Raw genomic sequence first — 22,925 nt, forward strand, 5'->3', positions numbered from 1 at the left:
TCAGCTTGGCTGCCACACCTGATATCTTGTCAGGGTGGAGTACACAACCCATGGAAGTAAATGCTGCACCACTCTGCATTATGCTTACTGTGTGCTCAAGGGTTTCTTTTGTCTGTGACTGTACTACCAACATCCTCTGTATTATGTGCATTGTTTTTTAATGTCTGTAAATGCCTTAAATCCTGTAGGAGAAAGTGCACTATATGAATGTAAATTACTTACAGCTTGGATTAGCACCAATCCCACCTACCAAATGATGTAATTAACTAGCATGGCTCTCTAGCATTTCCAGAATGCATACGGGGAAAAGCACTTTGGTGTTAAGACCTGGATAAATTATACAATGTCAGTTTTAGGGATGAGCTTGGGGCATCACCTTGTAATACTTTATTTTTTTTTAATCAATTCATTTTTTTTACGTACAGTATGTAAAAACTTTTAACATTGTAATCATTACTCTAACAAAAATATTTTGCTTCGTATAGCACTCATTAACACTTAAACTTCTCATTAGTGTGATGCCTTTGGGGCAGTTGGTCTGTGCCGACTTGGGGGTGGTGTCCCATGCCCTGGACCCTAATGTTAGGAACCCCCATACGAGGTCAACTGGTCACAGATGGGGGGTCCCATATCTTTTTGACCAAAAATTATGCTAAGTGCCTAGATTTTGCTCTGTTAGAATTAAGCCCTGTACACACACATCGATTTGCTTTTGATTCAATGTTAGATTCGATTTTCTATTAGACCTGGAATTAGATCTTTCCATTCGATTTGGCATTAGATCTGTACTTTTGCATTAATTCAATATACATTCATGGTACATTGTACACATTCAATTTACTAGATCGAATTCGATATTTCCTTGGCTGCACAGTAGATTTTTCTGTTCGATTTTGTGAAAACGGGAGCGTGCATTGAATCGAATATAAATCGAACGTGACACAAAAAACATTAGATTCCGTTTAGGATTCGAGTTTGCTTCTATAAGCAAAATCGGTACTTAAGTAATATCTGGACTCCCGGTTTTCTTATGAGACCGTGTCCGCTCGCCACGCTTCGGGCACTATATAAAATCAACTCCATGCGTAGTTGGATAGTAGGGGTATGAAAAAATGGGGTGCATTTAACATGGGAGTCCAGATAATACATAAGTACCGCAAAATCGAATCGAAAAGCTGGAAAAATCGATGCATTTGTACAGGGCTTAATTCTAATAAACACTTCAAGCTAATTAGCAGTATATTGCATTTTTTTGGTTTTTACTAGTGAGGAACTACAAGTCCAGTGTGATAGTATCGCTTATGTTTGGAATTCAGGTGTGCAGTTCAAAGTTGTCCTGTCCATTTATTTTTTACAAGTACAGTGTCATCATTTAACAGCAATATCTTGTATTCTCCACACAAACTGGAGATAAAAAAGAAGACAAAAAGTAGGTTATTGTGATAAATAAAGGAATATTAGCAATTAAATATCTTAAATGTCTGCTGCCGAGAAAATGTATAGCAAATTGAAGATTACTGACTTTTAAAACTAGATTCTCAGAAATAAAGAACTTTTTATTTGTAGATGTACATCAAATACAAATTCTTTAGAGTTACTCATAGGTCTAATGCAGCTTTTCCCCCCATAAAAAAAAAAAGAAAGAAAAAAAAAAAAAAAAAAAGGAGGGATTTTGCTGGCAGCACAAAGCTTTGCATCAAGTTGTGATGGGGCTGTATAACTAAGCGGCCGTAATTTGAACATAAAATAATTAAACCAACTAGCTGGTCTAGAAAACATTCTAGATTACTGAACGATTTATTCACATTAGTCAAAATTAGGCATGGCATCTACAAACCACCCTTCTAGATGATAATATCTAGAAATACACAATTTAAAAAAGCTGGAAAAAAAAGCATTGAACCACACCACTGTGCCTGTACCCTCATCCATTTAGAGACAGGCTGAAACATCACCTCATTGTTCATGTATTCTAGACACCATGAGGCAAATTTGGAGTCTAGATCATAGCTATATCCACATTTGCTTCAGCCGACTGCACTCACACAAACATTGCTCATATTGCAGGTTCACTCCACCATACAAATCCGAAAAGAAAAAAAAAAAGGTTAATGAATCTGAAAATCTCTAAATACCGCATGATGGCTTTACTGCCTCTTTTTAGTGACCTTCCTATAGTGTTCATCTCTGTGAAATTCTAGATTAACTCCAGAATGAGAAAGGGATGTACAGTGATCAGCATCAGAAATATTCTGGAGCCTGGGGAATAAGAGATGTTTAGTCCTTGTCCTATACAGTGGTAGTGGTGTGGAAGGATTGGTTCTGTGCCTCCGCCTTCTTTACCTTAGTCATTATGAGGTATGTTGGTCTGCACAGAATGCTTTGAAAGCAAAATGAGTGGCCATTAAAATATGGTCAAGCCTGTCTTTATAAGGTGCATCTGCTTCACACCCACACTCCTCCATCACATCAAGGTTAGCTGGGACGGCACTGAACTTGTCCCTCAGCAGAATCCTCATCATCAGAGCCCCCATCACCAGATGTTGGACCTCCTCCACTCAGTCCTGTAATCCTGTAACCCATGTTCAGGAGCATCACTTCCAAAGGGTCAGCATTCATTCTCTTTTGGTTAGCTTGACAAGCACCCTCCATATCCTCTACCACACGACGATCTGGGCCATTACTCTGCAAAGAGAATAATAGGAGGAGTTTGTGAACAGTCTTAGAAAAAGTTCCGGACACCACTGCACTCGGTCAGTAAATATCACATGTAATTATTGGACCATCAAGCCATACATGAAAGCTGCCTTTTAAAAAATAAGTAATAGTTTTCACAAATATATATACGCATTTCAGTAGTTAATCAAAACAGAGCACATTTTATAATACTAGGAGGGTAATAGAATATTCCTTAAGCACAAAAAAAATCCTACGAAATCCTAAAATCCTGTTGAAGGATATTAGTATATTAAATTGAAATGGTTAATAAGAGAAAAAAACATCAAGTTCTTTACAATACAACGGGAACAAACACCATCCATATATTATATTAAGGAAGGCACCTAGGGGGCGATTCTGGTTGGCTCGGTAAGCTGCAAGGATCGCAGCTTACCGAGTAACTGAGACGCCGCCCGTCCCAGAACCCACACTCTGCTGCCAATGATTCCCCTCTTTAACATGCGAGGAGATGTGTAATGAAAACACACCCCCTCGCATGTCTCCACAGCAGGAGAACTTATTCAATAGTTACCGACCAATGAATGATTTGTTCTGCCTTCGCAAATAAAAATCAGTGGAAACTGACTTATTTGCAGCCGCCGGGACGAAGAGGTGCGCATAATGTCTTGTGACGTCAGCCGGCCACCCCCGGGATGCAACGGCCTGCCCACATACCCATGTGAACACCCAGTGTTTTCATGGAGAAGCCCATAAAACGCTGGGCAATCCCATGGGCGACCCCAGTCTCCAACGCCGTCCGCCCCAATCCTTGCGAATGGCTTGGGGACTATGCAAGTCGCCGAAACTTTCGCAAAGGGGACCTACACATGAACATAATATACTATGTGCATGCACAGAGCCCCAAACATCAGAACAGGGACGAATTTGTCCCCGTCTTATTAAAATACAATGACGACCCTAGACAAGTAAAAACACACATAAAGAAAAGACTGCGGCACTCCGTAAGTCTTTTAGTTATAGCTGTCCATCAGAACAACAACGTTTTAGTGCAGTAAATGCACGGTTTTCAAGGCATGATACAGACATAACTTTACTGAAATATTAAGGGGTGTACACACGGTGCGATTGCCTTGTGATCAGATCCTGATTTAATTGGGAACACATTGCACAGCAAGCAAAACACATTTAATTGTGATATGTACTAGGTCTATACAGTATAGATCTGTACTATACCAATAAGCCTGCTTGAAGCAAAAGCTTTGAACATGCTCGTTGCCAGGGGTTTCATGCTCATTGCCCGGGGGGTTTACATGCTCATTGCCCAGGAGGAGTTTACATGCTAATTGCCCAAGGGGAAATAAGTGTTTTTATTGCTGGGAGGAGCAGCGCCGTGGAGTTACAGGGCAACCGCCGCAAAGGAAACCACCGCTAGAGGTCCTCCTGCACCTCTAGCATCTGTCAGTGTAACAGGCACTAGAGGTGCAGGAGGACTTCTAGCATGTCATCTCTATCAGAGACCCTGCGCCTCCGCGGCACCGCTCCCCCCAGCTCGTTAACGCATTCAAAATTATTTAGCACTGTTATAGTGCTGCGGCATTGAAGTGATAATACTTACAGGCACAAACACAGGAGGTAGCAGACTAACTTTCTAAGCTTTTGCTTCGAACGGGGTTACTAATATATATTACACACATACCCCAGTACAGTACTACAACACCATCTAATTTATAACCTCTAGTACCCCTAGCGGTGGGGCAGCAGCACAAACCAGGAAATGCATGAGATGTCAGTGATGACAGGTCTACATGTGACAGGGACAGTGACATCATGTGGGGAGGGGAATGGAGATAGCATGAACCCACACACAGAGTTATATAGTGGAAGCAGAAGGATCCTTCAGCAGCACAGAATATATCATGAGATGCATAAGTGTGTATATATATATTAGATAGAGACACACAGTGTCCATCTCCCTATAGACTTCTCTCTAACCTCAGGACGCGGGCTCCATAGTCGCACAACAGGATCAATGCCGCTTGTGGCCAGGAAGCAGTAACTCGGGTGTGGCTGTAGACAGTTAACAATGGACTCATCTCCTTGCAGGACACGGATCAAGGCGCAAGTATCCTTCTCCCAGATGAAGAATGAACCATCATCTGAACCACTTACAATGTACTGGGCATTGCTAGAGAAAATAGAGTAGCAGATTGTGAGCAACAGAGGAGGTAACATAACATGGGAATGAAAAAATAAAAATAAAAAAAGGATGTCACTCGGGAGAAACAATTTCTGAAACACTACATTAATTTACATAGCTTTAAACCATATTCAAACCATATTTCCCGGATAGCACCCCCGCCTTAATATCTGAATAACACGGCGGCTTTTTTCTTCCAATTAAATAAAACCCTATATTAATTAAATAAGGGTACAATTAACCTGTGTGCGGACCCCCCAAAACCCATTCCCTCTCCCCTCAAAAAGTCGTTTACATAGCTTTAACCTGACTTCTCCTCCTTGGGCAGACATCAGCTGTTAGTTTATGTGAGTAAAGTCAGAATAAATGGGCATATTCAATCTAATATAAAAAAATAAAATAAAAATGAGCTGATGCGATTTCTATAGAAAAATCACTGCATCTTTTCTCAAACCCAGAGCAAGTCTAATTTTAGTAGCATACAGTACTTTATTCTCGGCCTTTGTGGACTCCTCTACATAGGTAAAAGAACGGATGCCACTCCATAGGAGTGCCATGTTCAGCACTGGAAGGCAAGTCCATCAACCAGCCTTTGGAAAAACACTATAAAGAGTTTAGACATAATATTGTCACTCAGCTACAAAATGACAGACTTTTTCCTAGAAGACCAAGGGGTGGTGAGCGTTTCAAGTTATTATTGCAAGTTATTATTGCAAAACACAGTTAGATCTCCAAAGGGTGAACTAGCTAAACAGCAGAGCAGTCCTCTGCTTCTTCTATCAAAGCATTCCAGGTTCCAATGTAGTATTTAGATAGCTAGGCATTCGATGTTCATTTAAACACAGGACGTGCCATTCTCTGGAAATGTTCTGTTGTCCAGGTATTTGGGTGTATTCAATGATCCCATTTCGCTTTTTTTTCTGGCGAGGTTTGCTTTTTTTGGGGCGAGAAGGCCAGTCCAAAAATGTTCCTCACCCTATTCAACGCTCCCCCCCATGATGCATTTTTTTCTCACCGATTATTATACCCATGATTCAGCTCTTCTCCCTCACTCCTTTGTTTGGAGGTACACATCTTTTCACACATTTAGCTGCTTTGAAATATTTTTTTTTGCATATCTCTGCAATATTTGAACACTGCCTACATATGGAGCCATTAACTCCTCGTTAGCCGCATTGGTCAATGCTCGCCATCAGGGGCGCGAGCAGCTGACACGTTGAATAGGGTGAGCAGGAGGCATGGCAAGGGGTAGAAAAATAATGGAGAATGCACAGCAAACGAAAAATGGAGAACGCTGTGCTGTGCTCGCCGGAGCATTGAATACTGCTCATTGTGTGTTCAGTTCACTAATTGTATTTTTTAAATTTTATATTTGGTTTGTCTGTGTGATAGGGTCCAATACCTCAATTACTAGTAGAGTGTGGCAAAGGATTGCATTGCCTTCATCTGAATGGCCTCTAGAGGCTCTACATTTGCCAAACTTTGTCTTTTTAATTTCCAGTACTGGAGAGGTGCCATATATTAACCACTCATTTTTTTGGAAAAAAAAATATTAGCCAGTTTAGAACATATAGTTAAAGCTTGAGTTTGCCCGAGGCTTTATTTGCTTGAATGTCTGTTATTGCTAAGCAGAAATAATTAACACGTGTAGCGTGTAAAGCACCTGGTATTTCCTTTATTGCTCCTCTCCCTGATGTCGTCTAATACATCTCAGGAGGTTTCTTGGTCTCTAAGATCAAAACGTCATGCAAATTTATCTAGTAGTTTTTTATTGATGAAAACAGTCCCTAGTATAGTTCTCAAAACAATTTCTATGTGCATATAACTCTTTTTTAACAAACATCAATGGTCAGAACATCGGACTATTGATGGTGGAAATAGCAAAACTTCAGATGTTTTAAAGCCTGCTATACTCTGAAGCTGCCAGAGGAAAGACTAGTGCTGCTTTTGAACGTATGCCCACCTGCTGTTAATCTCTATTGCCGCAGGGGTGGGGCGTTGCCTCCAGTGGTCGGCGCATGGCAGGCACTGGGTGGAGAAACTAAAGGAAGTAGGGGGCAAGTAGGTCCCTCGGATAGCAGCATCTGATGCCTGGTCCCTTTCCCCCAGTACATGCCGAGTGGGCGTTCTGACTGGTTACATCATATGCGACCATGTCATGGAAAGCCCAGCTTGGTGTGGCTCACATCTGATGTGACCCTGCCATGCAAGTGGTTAAGGAAGAAGGGATGCAGGCGGGCCATGCTTTTAAAGGATGTTGACTCTCGAGGGTCAACAGGTGTTGCATTTCTGCTTTGATAACTCATGGAACGCCTCATTCTACACAGCATGTATTTGTTCTGGTTTGTATACGTTCCGTTAATATATTCAAGCAGCCTGGTAGAGAAAGCGGGAGCAGGTATAGAATAGGGAATACGGACAACTCGTACCTCTGGAGCAGGTTGTCAGAGCAAAGTGACCACTCTCCCCTGCATCCAGTGCACAGTAAAGAGTTTTAGGGGAATAAACTAACAAGGCTCGTTTGTCATCCTATAGCATGTGATCCTAACTCCAAGTGCAGAAAATTGAGCTTAGTATCATCTACAGCAGTGGTGCTCGAGGCACACCAACAGTCCACATTTTATGGCTATCAAGGCTTAGGCACAGGTGACTTATTTTGTACCTTCAGCTTGATTATACCATCTGGGATAGCCATAAAACCTGGACTGTTTGTGTGCCTTGAGGACCACTACAGTATCAGTTACCAAATACCACCAAACTAGGCTACATATATATTTTAGTATCTAGAGTGTCTGGAGCAGGGGTGGTCAAACTGGTCCTCGAGATCTACCAACAGTCCACGTTTTCCAGGTTACCTAGCTGGTGCACAGCTGTAGTCATTACTAACTGTCACATTATAAAACATGCTGCATTCATTCCTACTATAGATGGTTGCCTGGAAAACATGCACCGTTGGTAGATCTTGAGGACAGGTTTGGCCACCCCTGGTCTGAAACTATGAGTTAAAGTCTGATTAAACAAACAACAAATGGAATGGCATTGGCAGCCTAGAATACAATAGATCATGCTGTGGACAACAGAACTATTATTTAAAGCTGTGCCTAAAATATACATTTTCTGATAGCAGAGAAAAGGAAAGGGAATGGTTCTGCAAATGACATGCCATTTTTTTTTTACCATATCAAATAGCAGAAGTTTTTGCCAAGGGGTTAATCCAAATAACTAGAATATAGTTGCGGCATGAGTAAGTGGGATTTTGTTTGTAGTCTGGCAGACAAAACACCACCCAGGAGTTCAGGGAGAGAAAACGCTGTGGCAGTGGAAAATTGCAGCGCCGTACCCGGAGTATACACCATGCCGCAATGGCACTTTGCCCCATTCCTGGGTAACCAGATGAGCCCCAAGAGTTGGAAATGCAGCAGGGTATTACAGAATTCATGCAATACAGAATAAAAAAATAAATATTCCTCAGAGGCTACATAACATCTGGCCTTCCGTCTCCAGATTTTGCTGGAGGAACTGTGGAGGTGTTGGCACCGTGTACCACATCTTCTGGGAATGCACGCGGTTGCGCCGACTCTGGTCTGATGTATTCTCCCTGATGATAGGGGATGTTTTAAAAATACCCATACCACTTGACCACTTGACCCGGTAGTGGCGTTATTACAATTCCCAGTTAGCTGAAGGATATCTGTATCTTCTTAGACACATCCTAATCTCAATCAAGGCAGCCATAGGCCAACATTGGAATTCCCCAGTAATTCCTTCAATTCATCACATCGCCAATAAGGTACATAAACGTTTCCTGTTTGAGGCGGCCAACATCAGATACTCCCCTTCTGCTTCATCTATACATATTAAATGGTTTAAGTGGAGCGTGTACAGAGAAGACCAAGGCCTATCCGTACTCAGTAGGGATACTAGATCTGGCAGCCCTTTCCTCCCCTCTACGCTCCACTGATGAGTGATCTCCCAACGTGAATAGACTTTTTTCTTCTATTCTTTCTTAACTATATTGTATGCAGTATTGAGACACTGCTCATGTGTACCCCTCCTTTTCCTCCCCCTCTTATGGCCCCCACTTTCTTCCCTTTACCCCACTTTATATTTGATAAAAGTAAGTCTTGCTCAAAGGGTTGCGGTTTAGTAGGATACTGCAAATTGTAATTGCATTCGTACTGGATATATCTTGTCTGTTTGTGATCTTACTTCACTAATGGCGATTTTGTTGGATGACTATTCCCTTTCTGTATTTTGTACCCTTGCAAGATTTAATAAAAAACCTATTGATGAAAAAAATATTGTAATTAAAAGACAATCTTTGTGTTACCTTCCCATAAAGCTGGCTTCTTTTATGTCTGTGGTGGTGTTACAGTGGCCACAGTATCTATGTTTATAATCCAAGCTTTTTTCTCTAAGCAGCAATTCGTCTTCTGAGAGAGAGTCCTTCCGTCCCCCTGACCGCAGACGGGCAGAGCCCCCTTTTTTATCATCCTCTGTGGGCGATACATAAAAGCAACAAACGGCACCATGAGATGAGCAATAGGGAACAAGAGAGGAGCACATAATACTACAGATAAGAAGGATACGTAAAAGACAGACATTTATCCACTCTATAACCATTAGTGATAAATGTCTATTAGCATAATATTGTAAATGTAGCAGAATATAATACCAACAGCAAGCCATACATAGTTACATAGTTACATAGTAGATAAGGCTGAATAAAGACTTGCGTCCATCTAGTTCAACCTACGTTTTAATAGCTTATCCCTTGTAAAAGACAGAATATGTTTCTTATTAGTACCCCTGGATATTTTTATCCAATAAATGCTTGTCCAACCTTATTTTGAACGTATTTATTGTATCTGCCAACACCACCTCTCCAGGAAGAGAGTTCCAAAGTTTGACTGCTCTGACCGTAAAGAAATTTTTTCTTTTGAGGGAACGAAATTTTCTTTCCTCTAATCTAAATTCGTGCCCTCGTTTCCTAGATTCCTTTCTTGCAGTAAAAAGAGTGCTTGAGAGTTCCTTATATTTGCCCCTGATATATTTGTACATGTTGAGCATGTCCCCCCTTAAACGTCTCTTCTCTAGTGTAAATAGTCCTAGCTTTCTTAATCTCTCCTCATAGCTTAAATTATCCATTCCCCTAATAAGCTTTGTTGCTCTTCTTTGGGTTTTTTCCAATTCCATGATGTCCTTTTTATAGTGTGGGGCCCAGAACTGTACTCCATATTCAAGGTGTGGTCTAACCAATGCCTTGTACAGTGGCATAATTACTTTTAAGTCCATAGTTTCCATGCCCCTTTTAATACATGCTAGAATTCTGTTGGCCTTTTTTGTTGCAATGTGACAATGAACACTGCACCCCAGCTTATTATCTATATGGACTCCTAGATCCTTTTCAAGTGCTGAAGTACCTAATGCCTCCCCGCTTAGGTTGTAACTTGCACACTGGTTACGTCTCCCGAGATGCATAACCTTGCATTTATCCACATTGAACCTCATCTTCCACTTTTTAGCCCACTCATCTAGTTTGTTAAGATCATTTTGAAGTATGTTCACATCCTCTGTTGATTCAATAACTCTACTCAGTTTTGTGTCATCAGCAAAGATGGATACATCGCTGAGAATCCCCGTCCCGATATCGTTAATATAAATGTTAAACAAGATGGGCCCCAGTACCGAACCCTGTGGCACTCCACTTAGTACTGGTATCATAGTTGATACTGCACTGTTCACAACCACTCTTTGTTCTCTATTACACAGCCAGTTCCCTACCCATCTACAGATATTTGCACCTAGTCCCAGGTCCACCATTTTATTTATCAACCTCTTGTGTGGTACATGTAATGCAGATGTAGCCACAGAATCCAATATATTCATTTTAAGATCTGTAAGTGTTGCACAGTCATAAACCTAAGTATTACTTAGGTGGAAGAAAAAGGTTATTGTAAACCATATTTACTGACCGGTTTGGCAGCTTAAACCATATTCTAATTAAGTTTAGGTTTACTTTTCCAGAGAATAGCCATATGAAGGACAGAATACAAAAGAAAAGAAAAAGGAAATATGTAAAGATACTGGAACCATTTTAAAGGTAAGCCCCTACCTCAGATATTACTTCCCTTCAGCAGGGACATGGACAGTTAGGACTACAGGTCTCTGTGATTCTGGCAGGCTTTACACTGCAAGTACAGCAAGGATGAGTGAGGAAATCCTTTCATATGATTGCCCAGCACAGGACCTGGCCATTATCCCTTAGTACAGTTCTCTGTGGTCATTATATAGTGAAAAGTGAAGGGGCTGCAACCAGCGGACCTGTGTATTGGAGGTCCCATATTTCCTGAGACAAAAGAACCTGAAGACAACACTTGGGGAATAACATTCTGCCTGCCCTTAAGACAGAAATTCATCTCACTATTATCAAGTCATCAATGGAAAAGAAACAATCACTTGTTGAGGTTGTTGACAAGGAGTCACCAGTGTAGCAGCAGATGCACCCTTCAAGAAAGTAGAGTATATACAGGGACCAATGACCCCTGGCCAGTCCCACAGCACTCCACACTAGGATAAGGTATGTGACTGCACTGCAGCTGTCTGGGAGTAATAATTGATTGAGCCAAAGAAAAGGTCATACCAAATAGTCAGAAAGGCAACTTGCGTGGACATTTAAAACAGAGAAATAATTAGCTTGGAAATGCTCTTTATTCTCTTTTTCTTCTGTCATTTCAGAAAGCCACAAACCAGAAATAGAAAACAAGTTAACATGCAAGCCAGACACATAAACTGAGCAAGTGAAAGGGAATTAATCCATTAAGAATACGACCACCCAATTTTTTACTACACGGTCTGAGGTGTACAGAAGGGGAAAGCATTAGAGCTTAATATGGCTCTCCGTTATGGCAGACTTCTCACAGAGAATGAGCGCTCACCAAGAAGTAGGTGATTATTCCCACACTACGTTTTGAGAACAAATATGTATGGCGATCAGATCTGAATAAGGGCCATAATACCGAAGAATGGTCCAACCAAAGCTCAGATTGTTGAGGTATTCAATGTTAGGGTCACGGCAGTCGAGCATGCTCGACTGCCGTGACCCAGTCCCGTTCTCGGTCAGCTCGACCGAGAACATGCAGGCGGGTTTCAATGCCCTGGGGAGCAAAAAGGGGGCGTGGCCACAAGTTGCGGCCGGGAAGAGGCGAGCTGCAGCCGGCAGCTAGTGATGTCGGGCTCGTTCTGCCGAGATACCCTGCTCAATGCTGTCGGGGAAGACAGCATTGAATAGGGCCTGGCGAGCGTCTCGCCAACGGGAGGTGCTCGCCGGAGATTGAATATCCCCGTGTCAAGTGGGGGATTACTATATAATACCATCACTAGACCTGTGACTACTGTAAGGAAGAACTTGGTAATAGAAAGTCATTAGTATACTTTCTTATGTCTCCCAGAAGGGAGAGGCGTTCACTTCACACTTTTAGGCTGTGAATTGATGCATAGTCTGTGTAATTTACACTGCCCCAGATCGTGCCACTGCCCTGGGAAACTCTGTCATTAGCTTGGCCTGTTTTAGGCCTGCTCGCCTGTTTAATCAGCAGGCGGGATTTAATTCCCGTCTGCCGATCTGCTAAAATGGGGACGTGTCCGCGAAAACGGTTGTGGATTGTCAAGATCCACAGCTTTTAAAGTTGGGTCCGTTCTGGCGAGATGCCTCTTTAATGCTGTCAGGAGAGACAGCATTCAATAGGCGCCCACCTCTATTTCCCCCATTGGAAATAGAGGTGGGGATTGAATACCCCCATATGCCTCAAAGGGAGGCCAGAAGAGGTATCATAATGTTACCTTATCGACGTGCTTTTGCCATCTCACAGCCGTGTTTAAATGGATTAGAAAACAAACACATAAAGTATTGAAAAATACTGCATTAAGCAGCAAATGTAAAACAACAAAGAAAATGCCCATGTCTAAAAAGGAAAAAACTAGTATGGGATGGGATCAGTTTATTTCAGTGTAGAAGTGAAAGTGCCTGCACTTCTAGCTGAACATCCCAAAATCTTCAGTGGCCTCAAAAGGTTAAAATAAATGATACACTATCATCAGTTAGCTATATTATCTTAAGAGGTGTGATTTGTTGTGTATTAACTTCTTCTTTCATGTATAGCTATAACATAAATTCTTCTTTCATGTATAGCTATAACTAGAGTGATAAATGTGGATAACTTCAACTGTTGAAAGTAGATGTTGCTGAATAAAACACATTTGTAGGGCTTACGGTTGTCAGTCTTGGAGAATAAGGCAACTTTGATGTCCCTGTCTAGAGCATCACATGCACTGCTTTGGGCCTGTTCTGGGAACTTGGCCTTGAAGCCTTCCAAACAATCCAGTGCCTCGGAGACATAGCGGAGCTCAAAGAGGCAGCGAGCTAGCCGAAAATGAGCCTTCAGATGGGACGGATTTAATGCCAGTGCTTGTAGGCAGTCCCTTAGAGCATCATAATGATCTCCATCCCTATCAGCACAAGGAAAAAAGAAGAAAATATCAGCTAAAGCTCTGTGCCATTTGTAGCAACTTTATCATAATCTATTCCACTCACCACTTGCGTTTCATGTACGCGGCAGCACGATTGCCAAACAACATAGCAATGCGAGGAGCACTCTGCATGGCTTGGCTATAAAGCTCAATTGCCTTGCTCCACTGCTGTCGGGCAAACGCATCATTTGCTTTTTGCTTTACTTTTTCCAGGTGTGGTGGAAGTTCAGTTGTTGACCTAGGAAGGGAAAGTAGAAAATAACGGTTAATTAAAGGAGTAGCAGGAAAGGTCAATTAAATGTAAGAGTAAGAATTCAAAAAGATTGAAAAGACCAGGAGCAACCCTTCAGTGTTGGGGAAAAAAGCATTTACTAATAATTTAGCTAATCATTGAGAACACAATACTGCATGGTCTTACCATTCCTGCGTATCCTTGTATAAGACCCATGCCTGAATGTATTTAATGAAGTTCAAGAAGCAGTTTGTGGTTGCGGATGGAGACCAAGGCACCTAAACAAACACCTGTAAACCTGTAACCCCTTTCAGATCGCACCTAATTACTGGGTTCATGCCGGATTGACCCAGTAATAGGTGCAATCTGAAAGGGCTTACTAGGTCCAGCAAACCAGCATCAACCCGGCATTACAAACAGGTAAAAAAGTTCTTAACGGTTTGTTGCCGGGAAATTAGGTCGAGTGACCCGGTTCCCGTTCATACAGATGGAGGAGGCAGTGCTTGGAGCAGCGCAAAAGGAGATTTATGTCCTTACCGGATTAAATCCTTTTCTTCGACTCTATAGGGGACACAGATACAATATAGCCTGGGCTTTAGTACGATTTACCAACAGTTGGGATCCCAGCTGTCAGAATGCCAGCAACAGGGGAGCTGACGAGGACCCTTGGGGGCTGAATGTGGGCACGGCAGCCACACTGTTCTATTCCCCCTCTATGGTGGTCGTGGACCCCCATGAAGGAGTATAAACCCTGTATGCTGGGATTTTGGCTGGAGGTAATGTCAGCGTTCAGGACCATAGCGTCGGCATCCTAACTGCTGGGATCCTGACTGTCGGCATATTTACTACATCCTATAGCCTGCACAGACTGGACACCAAATAGCTAAAAAATGTCTTTCCTTGGCAGCCCAGGACTCCCTCTGCACGATACTGCATTCCCAAGGTTGGGGTAATCGGTTAAGGCAGTGGTTCTCAAACTGTGCGCCGCGGCTCCCTAGTGTGCCGCAGCGCTGTCACAGGGGTGCCGCGGCCAATGTCCCTAACGAGGCAGCCTGCCTGCAGCCGCATGTATTTTTTACCTTTTCATCCGTGGTGTGAGCCGCTCCAAAAGGGAGTCATCAGCTTGCGCCGGGGCTGGGTGTGGAGTGCGGACGAGATGTATTTAGATTGCTGGATCAGCGGGCACATGTGAACGGAGGCAGCTGGCACTCAGGGGGAGATATGATCAGTGCGAGCAGGAAGCAGCGCGGGAGAGCAGCAGTAGCCGTCCTGTACCCGGGTGCCCCCTTCAGAGATGGTGGGAGCATGAGACCCAGTGGCTGCCAGCACCCAAGGAGACCCCTAACTGCGGCCATGGGAGCAGGAGACCCAGCGACTGCCGACGCTGGTAAAAGGTGGTGAGAACGAGACCTGCCTCTTTTGCCCCATTATCTCCTCTCGCCCCATCACCCCATCTCCTCTCGCTACCACGACACCTCATCCCCATCACCGCCTCTTACTCACCATCACCTCAACCCCTCTCACCCCTCGTCATCTCACCCCATCCCTCACCAACTCCCCTCTCTTCCCCCCCCCTCACCCTATCTCTTCTTTTCACCCTCTCCATGTTCCATTTTCTCTCTCCGCTTTTTCTCTTTCACGCACTCTCTCTTTCCTCCTCAGCCAGTCTCTGTAACCCTCTCTCCCCTTGCTCCCCTCTCTCCTTTTCTCTCTACCCTCTGCCCCTTCTCTATCCTCTCTCTTTATATTTCTTCTGCCAATAATCTTTCTCCTCTCTCTTCTCCCCTCCATCTCTATCACTATGCTTCCTCTTGTATCTCTCTTTCCTCCCTCCCCCCTCTCTCTCCTCTTACTCAATCTCTCACCCCTTTCTCTCCCTGACACTCACTCACTCTCCCTCCCTGACATACTCTTACTCCTGCTCACACCCTTCCCTCTCTCTTGCTTTTCCCCCTTTCTCTATCTGACACCCTGACTTTCTCGCACCTCTCTCTTTCCCTAATTTACAATGTAGCCTTCTTTTTATCTGACCACCCCTCATTTTTTTGCTCCCCTCTTTGTTCCTCACTCCAATCACTCTTTCTTCTGCCCCCCCCCCCCCCCCCCCCCCCCCCCTTGAAGTAGCCATTGTAGTCACAGAAATGGAGGGCGGGGGCCTCAAAGTCATAATATGTGCTGGCCTGGGACCCAGAAACAGCGGATTAAGACCCCAAATTTATAAAGTGAGGGATCCCTGGAACCCATATATTTCTTCACTGGGTGCCATCACTGTGCAGTAGCAATATACAGCAGGGACCAGGCGGCTTATTGAGGTCCTAGCATTGGCAATCGCTAAATGAGTATATGCGAGGTGCTGCATAGAGAAACGTGTGTGTGTGTGTGTGTGTGTGTGGGGGGGGGGGGGGGTGCTATAATATAAAAGACTTATAGGATGCTAAACGGAGGCGAGGATCAGGCTGGTAAGCAGGGAGTGGTGGGGCCCGGGTCTTGGTTCAAGGATGCATAGTGTGCACAGGAAACTCCATTTTAGATTGAATTATTTTACTGGAAAAAACCTGCTATTTATAGAAAGCCTGGGCTGTTTTTTTTTTAAATGGAAGCAGGTGCAGATGTATTTTTTAGCTGATCTAATTACTATTAGTGTTATTTTGACCCAACTACTTTAAAAAGGGACAGTTTGCTAATTATTTCAGCTTAAGGGTGCCTTGAAGAAATCATGGAGACCCAAAGGGTGCCTTGATATTAAAAAGTTTGGGAACCACTGGGTTAAGGTAATAAGCCCAAGGCAAGAGCAAGGAAAAGGAAGACCAGCACACACACACACACACACACACACACACACACACACACACACAAGATGTTTGGAGAACCAGTACCAAAGGAACAAGAACCCACAAGGCAGGGGCGTCAGGGTGGGTGGTCTGCACCCCTATGTCTCAAGAAAAAGGATTTACCCAGGTAAGAACATAAATCTCAGTTTCTTCTTCTAAGGACACACAGATCCAATGGGGTGTTTCAAAGTGGTCTCCCTATGCTTGGATGCTCCTGATTTGTCTTAAGAACTCGTGCCCGAAAGGTAGCATCTGAAGACGCAAAAGGTGTCAATGCATAGAATCGAAGAAACTGTGAGCAGAGGACCATGCAGCAGTCTTACAGAGGATAAGGATGAACCACTGACTAATAGGGTATCGTATAATCAAGGGAGCCACCTGGCCAAAGTTTGCTTGGAATCCAGTCAGCCTTGCTTGAGAAAAAGAAACAGGATAAAGAGGAAGTCCAATTGATGGACAACTCTAGTCCTATAACACATATATCCGGAGAGCCCTCACCACATCCAGAGATTCTTCCACCGGAGAAGAGTCTGGGCCAGTAAAAAGACAGTAACACAATTACTTGGCAAGGTAACCCAAACAATACTTATAAAAGAGGGAGCAGCAAGACAAGACGTTCAAGACAGACTTTCACTGCTCCAAAGTGGAACACCGCCAACAGAGCTGAAAGAGGAAGCTCTGCACAGCCAACAGAGCTGAAAGAGGAAGCTCTGCACAATGGAGTATGCGCATGACCTATTTCATGCTGCCAGAACTGCCATCCTGGTGGTTGATGTAGGAGACAGCTAACGTGTTGTTCAACTGTACTTTGCTTGGGCAACCCTGGAGGAGAGGCTGTGATAAGCAAAGAGCTCTGTGCAATGTCCCTAGGAAACCACCCCGAAACCCTGAAGACTGGCTACAGTGGTGAGCAAGATCCAGAGGTGGATCCAAAAGGGTCTGGTGTAGCCAACACAAAGGGAGAGTACCGAACTCCTTTAAAAAAAAAACACTATCGTCTGTGTCTTGAGGTATAGAATCTCCAGTTGAAAAGCACAGGCGTGAAACTGGTCATACTCCATACTGAAAGTGAAAAGCAAGGAACCCAGAATCCACATTCTGGAATGAATTGACACTCGACAATGACTAAAGAATGGGTTGTAGGGCCCGAAACTGGTCCGCCAAAAGGAAGATCAATTGAATTCTGAAATCAAGCTGGGCCCCTTACCTGGGAAGGTGGCATCGCAGAAGCAGGAGGCCAATTCCATGTAAGACCCATACACTTTAAGCCTCAATGTATCCCTAAATATATAAAAGTACAATTACGGGTACTTGTGTATTATAGCGGCGCCCCCGATGTGCATCGCGCAATGTTTATATCGCGTCGCATGGCATGCGAAGCGATTTTTGCCCCCTATGCGATGAAAGATCGTATAAGCACCATAAAGGGTGCTTTTAAGCACCCTAATGGGTGCTAACAATGTGAAATGCACCCCCACGCCACCCCCCCCTCCCCACTATAAACGTGAACCCGAAGCGTGGCGAGCCCGCAAGGGGCGGCGGTACGCGTCCTCTGACCTTTTCATACCCCCACTATCCACGTCGGCGTGGAGTTTAGAATAGAAAGTGTGGCGAGCGCAGCGAGCCACAAGCGTGGCGAGCCCCGCGAGGGGACGCGGATACCTTCACAGGTATCTGCGCTCGCCACACTTTCTATTCTCAACTCCACGCCGACGTGGATAGTGGGGGTATGAAAAGGTCGGAGGACGCGTACCACCACCCCTCGCGGGCTCGCTGCGCACGCCACGCTTCGGGTTCACGTTTATAGTGGGGGGGGGGGGGTGGCGTGGGGGTGCATTTCACATTGTAAGCACCCATTAGGGTGCTTATACAATGTTTAATCGCGTCGCATCGTATGGCATTGTATGCCATGTACAATGTCATACAATTTTAAAATTGTATGACATTGTACAGCATCGCATACCATCGTATGCCTTATGGTATGCGATGCGATGGGCGCCGCCAAAATACACAAGTACCCAATTACGCAAATGTGTAAAATAGGAAAGCAATTTTAATATGTTTATTAGAGTTTTATGTGAATACAGAAATGGAATATATCCAAAAGCCAGTAAAATTATAGCAGTTACAGATTATAGTAAGAACATAAAATATAGTAGCCATCAAGTGAGCATTGATAAAATATTAACATACAAAAGAGCCAAAAGGAATAACTGTGAGGGAAAATGGCTCATGGGGTATCTAGAGAGGAGTGGCTTGAGAAATAGCTCTTAGAAGAGGTCAGGGAAAGCCGTAGTGCAAGATGTGAGTTAGCCTAGAAAGGTGAGAGAAAAAGAATAAAAGGAAGGAAAAAAAGGGGGATGGGAAGAGGAAAGATTATTTGGAGGCTGGTGGTGAGGAGGAGAAGATGAAGGGTGGGGGGGGGGGGGGGGTAGTGAGCAGAGGAGGGAGGCGAGCTAGGGAGGAGAAGAGGAATCAATAGTCGGAGATTAATAGCAAGAAAATGAGTGGACGGAGGGTACGGAACAGAGTTAAGCTAGACCAGAAAGGGAGACATTGAATAATCCCTATCATGCCCATTAAGTGGTGTGAAATTTAGAGACTGTGTTGTTTAAAAGGCTAGTTATGTACTCCATTTTAGATACAAACCAAACACGATTGAGAAGCTCCTGACAAGTTGGAGGAGAAGCTCGTTTCCAGGATCTAGCTATCTGAAATTTGGCTGCACAGGAAATGTGCAAAACCAGTTTATTGTCAGGCCTAGAGAGCTGGTCTACCGGGGCACATAGAAGCAGTGAGGCAGGGGAATTACAGAGGATATGATAGATTGAACCATCAACCAAAAAGGGGCGATAATAGGACAATCCCACCAGGTATGGAAAAATGTTCCCACTTGTCCATATTGTCGCCAACAGAGATTTGATGTAGTAGGGTACATTTGATGGAGACGTTCAGGGACAAAGTAGCATCGAGAGTAAACTTTATAAGAATTCTCTTTAATGGAGACACTTATGGAGCATTTCGATATGTTAAGGCGAATTGCTTCCCAAGTCTACTCTCCCAGAGGTATACCCAGATCTCTTTTCCAGGAGAGTTCGTGGTCCGCTAGCGTTTGAGGATTCCAAGACAGGACAGAGTGGTAGATGTGGGAAATAATGCCGCTATCTGTCGGCCGAAAAATGCAGAGGTGCTCCATTGCAGTGGGAGTACGCAGAGAGTTTGGGAGTGGGAGAGATAAAGTGACAAAGTTTCGGATTTGGAGATATTGGTAAAAGCAGGACTGTGGAAGGGAGTATCTGTCACAGATCTTGCAAGGGGCAGCAACTTTTTGATTGGAGCCAACTGCTTTTCCTCTATCTAGCGATCCATGGTGGATAAGGTCCATGGATCGGGCCACTGAAAGTGAAAACTTGGTCTCAAAAGGCAGGCCGTTAAAGCTAACAGAGATGCATGTGCATAAACAGACCCTGAAGCAGCAATTCTAGTTTTGTAGTGTACTATGCCACCCAGAACCTACTGATATTTTGTGAATGTCAGTGTATCATGGCCTGTGTGGCCAGTCTGGATGAACTAAGATTACCGTTACCCACTGATCCTTGATCCACATAAATACCTGAGGAAACTTGGAATCGGGGGGAAATGGTGCACCAGATGAAGATCCCATGGAACAATCATGGCATCCGCCATAAAATAATTAACCTGGGGCAGGCACTGCAGCCCCCTCAAACCACGCCCAACTCCTATGGGCACTTAAACACATTGGTCTGTTGGGAGTTGAACAGGGGAGAAGCTTATGTTCAAAGTTACAGGTTTTAGTTAAAGTACCAACTCCTTGGTCCCCACCAACAAGCCCCTATGATCCAGTGTCTCCCAGCTATGAGGAAAGTGAAATTACATTTTTGTGCAGCATCTTAGTGGAAAACTACATTGTGTGAATGCTGCTGCCATCTGTTGGTGTGCTGGTAATAGGAAGCAGTGAAAGCCAATGCCGTTTGTCACTTTACATTATCATTATTAAACAGACCATAAAGAACTATGCACAATATCTGCATATACATATTTTACATGGCGGCACTATTTATTGCTAAATTGGATGAAATGGAAGTAATCTGCATCCATCTCACATTCTGGACTACTGCTTTCGTCCTTTTCATTCACCCTCTTATATTATCACTCTTGATATACTAAAAACAAATTTTAGTCATGCAGGTTTATTGTAGTCCTGCGAGTCTCTGTTCTCCCTGAACATATTGTAGTCTACAAAAGGTTCAGGAAATTGTACTCCACAACCGGTTCCAGGATGCTTAATTAAAATTTATTTTCTTGATTACAGGTGCTACCATTTAAGTGGAATGAAAATCGGCAAAGCAGAAAGCAAAGGAATGAAAGTGACATTCTACATGAGACTGAATAATGCAGAGCATTTAATAACTAATATGGAATGAAGCACTAGGGATACCATGAAACAAAAAAGAAAGCAAAATGCCCTGTAAAACATTTTAGTAAGGAGACTCACCCCACAATGTTCTTGGCTTCACTCACACGGATGCCATTACTGCACAATCCATTGGTTGAGGTCTTTCCATTTTGGACTTCTACAGTGGTGACAACATTATATTTTCAAAGTGATAACACCAATATTAAATGCAAACAAGATTACATTAAATTGGTAAAAACTTCATGTAAATTGAATTAAACAATTTGTATAAATAATTTTAAATATTGTGCGATAATCTAAAGAATTATTTTTTAAACCAAAATCACTATTACCGCTACATTGTATGAAGAACGCAGACAATGGGATATTGGAACTATATATATATATATATATATATATATATATATATATATATATATATATATATATATATATATATATATATATATATATATATATATCTCGTCTGATATATATATCAGACAAAAACCTCCTCTTCTTCCTATATATACTCCGTAATGTTGACTCAATTACGGTGGAGATGTGTCTTCATATTTTAGTATCTCTGTAACCACTACTGAGAAAGAGGGCTTCCATACAGCATCCGGGGCCTGCAGTATTTCAGGCTCAGGAGTAATGTTTCCATACTCCCTTCTGCCTACTCCATGCAAATCATTACAAATAGGTGGTGTAATCCATTGGGCACCAAGGCGTCAAATCACACATCATAAAGATCGCCGCACATTTGAAGATGCTGCCATGGATCTGGAAAAACAGATCTGGATTAAATCTTTGGCCCATTACAGTTCCCAAACTCTGTCCCCAAGGTAACCTAAAAGTCCAGGTTTTTAGAATATCTATGCTTAAACAGAGGTAATTTAATTAGTACCTCTGACAGTTTAATTATACCATCTGTGCAAAAGTATGGATATCTTTAAAACCTGGATTTCTAGGGTGCCTTGAGGAATGACTTTGGAAACTCTGGACTCTGGACATATAGTTAACATTTAGGATGCTACTGACATATTTACCGGGCCTTAAATCAATGACAGGGACGATTTGATCATGTTATGGCTGTGGGACCTTACATAATAAGTGTCCCCCGGCTGTCACAGGATACTGTTGGCTGTGACAGGACCCCTACTTGTTTTGTCCCCCGTATTTTGGGAAACAGGATTTGGCCATGAGCCTGGTGCTGGTTATAGCAATAAAGGGGGACCCCGGCTCCCCCCCCCCCCCTGTATTTCAGCAACTAGGACCGGCTCAATGAGCCCAGTGCTGGTAATTGCTAAGCAGGGGGAACCGCACGCCATTTTTAGTTCAAATATGGAAGTCTGCAGAAATCTGACTGATCTGTGCAGGCTTCCGCCAAATACGCCTGGAAAATGAGGAGTATGTTCAAGGTGTATTTTATGCTGAATAACCAGCCAAATTCAGCATACAACCAGATAGTAAATTTGGTTTCACCATTCAATTGAAGGGTGACAAAAAAAATAAAAATAATGAATGAATATACTGTTCATAAAACAGATTACACACAAGTATTTTCGGCTAAGTAAATTAGCAGAAGCAAATATACGACCGGTAATTGATATTGAATGGCTACAAATATGGGCAGGCGTAGTAATTCGATCTTAGTAAATTTCCCTCATAATGTTAGATTTCATCCAGAGGTGTATAAAATTAGCCTGGCCAGAGGGAGCAAAAGGTCCATTACAACCCATGAACGCCATTGAAAACCTGGGGGTCCAACAGGAAATTACACAGATCCAATCTTTTTTTTATTATGAGGATGACACCGGAAAGAGGTTTGATTGGTAAAGCAGCAAGGTTCCAAACCCTCAGAAGACTGTAATACAGTCCGTAGTATGTCTACCTAGAATGCTAGTGGTGGAAGCTGGTGTGGCGGTCTGCTTCACTTTAGGGTCCAACTAAAGATACCTGGGTGCCAGTGGTGTTATCACAACTGACATTCTCAGAGACAAAAGAAATGATGCTCTGCAGGAAGCCATTCAGTGG

General features: G+C 43.2%; 1 protein-coding gene across 4 annotated transcripts in view; it reads right to left on the minus strand.

Moving 5' to 3' along the window:
* Positions 1–1,324: 1,324 nt before the first annotated feature.
* The window catches only part of WDTC1 (WD and tetratricopeptide repeats 1), a 39,762-nt gene continuing 18,161 nt past the window's right edge, over positions 1,325–22,925 (minus strand). For all 4 annotated transcript variants that reach the window (XM_083173319.1, XM_083173322.1, XM_083173320.1 and 1 more), the window contains exons 11-16: positions 20,985–21,063; positions 13,470–13,643; positions 13,149–13,384; positions 9,207–9,372; positions 4,672–4,864; positions 1,325–2,685 (exon numbers count right to left, since the gene is read on the minus strand). In XM_083173319.1, the coding sequence (XP_083029445.1) occupies positions 2,476–2,685; positions 4,672–4,864; positions 9,207–9,372; positions 13,149–13,384; positions 13,470–13,643; positions 20,985–21,063 (1,058 nt within the window). In that variant the 3' untranslated portion in view covers positions 1,325–2,475. The remainder of the gene's footprint in view (positions 2,686–4,671; positions 4,865–9,206; positions 9,373–13,148; positions 13,385–13,469; positions 13,644–20,984; positions 21,064–22,925) is intronic.

The sequence above is a fragment of the Crinia signifera genome, chromosome 2, assembly GCF_055691185.1.
Source record: "Crinia signifera chromosome 2, ASM5569118v1, whole genome shotgun sequence".
NCBI lineage: Eukaryota > Metazoa > Chordata > Amphibia > Anura > Myobatrachidae > Crinia > Crinia signifera.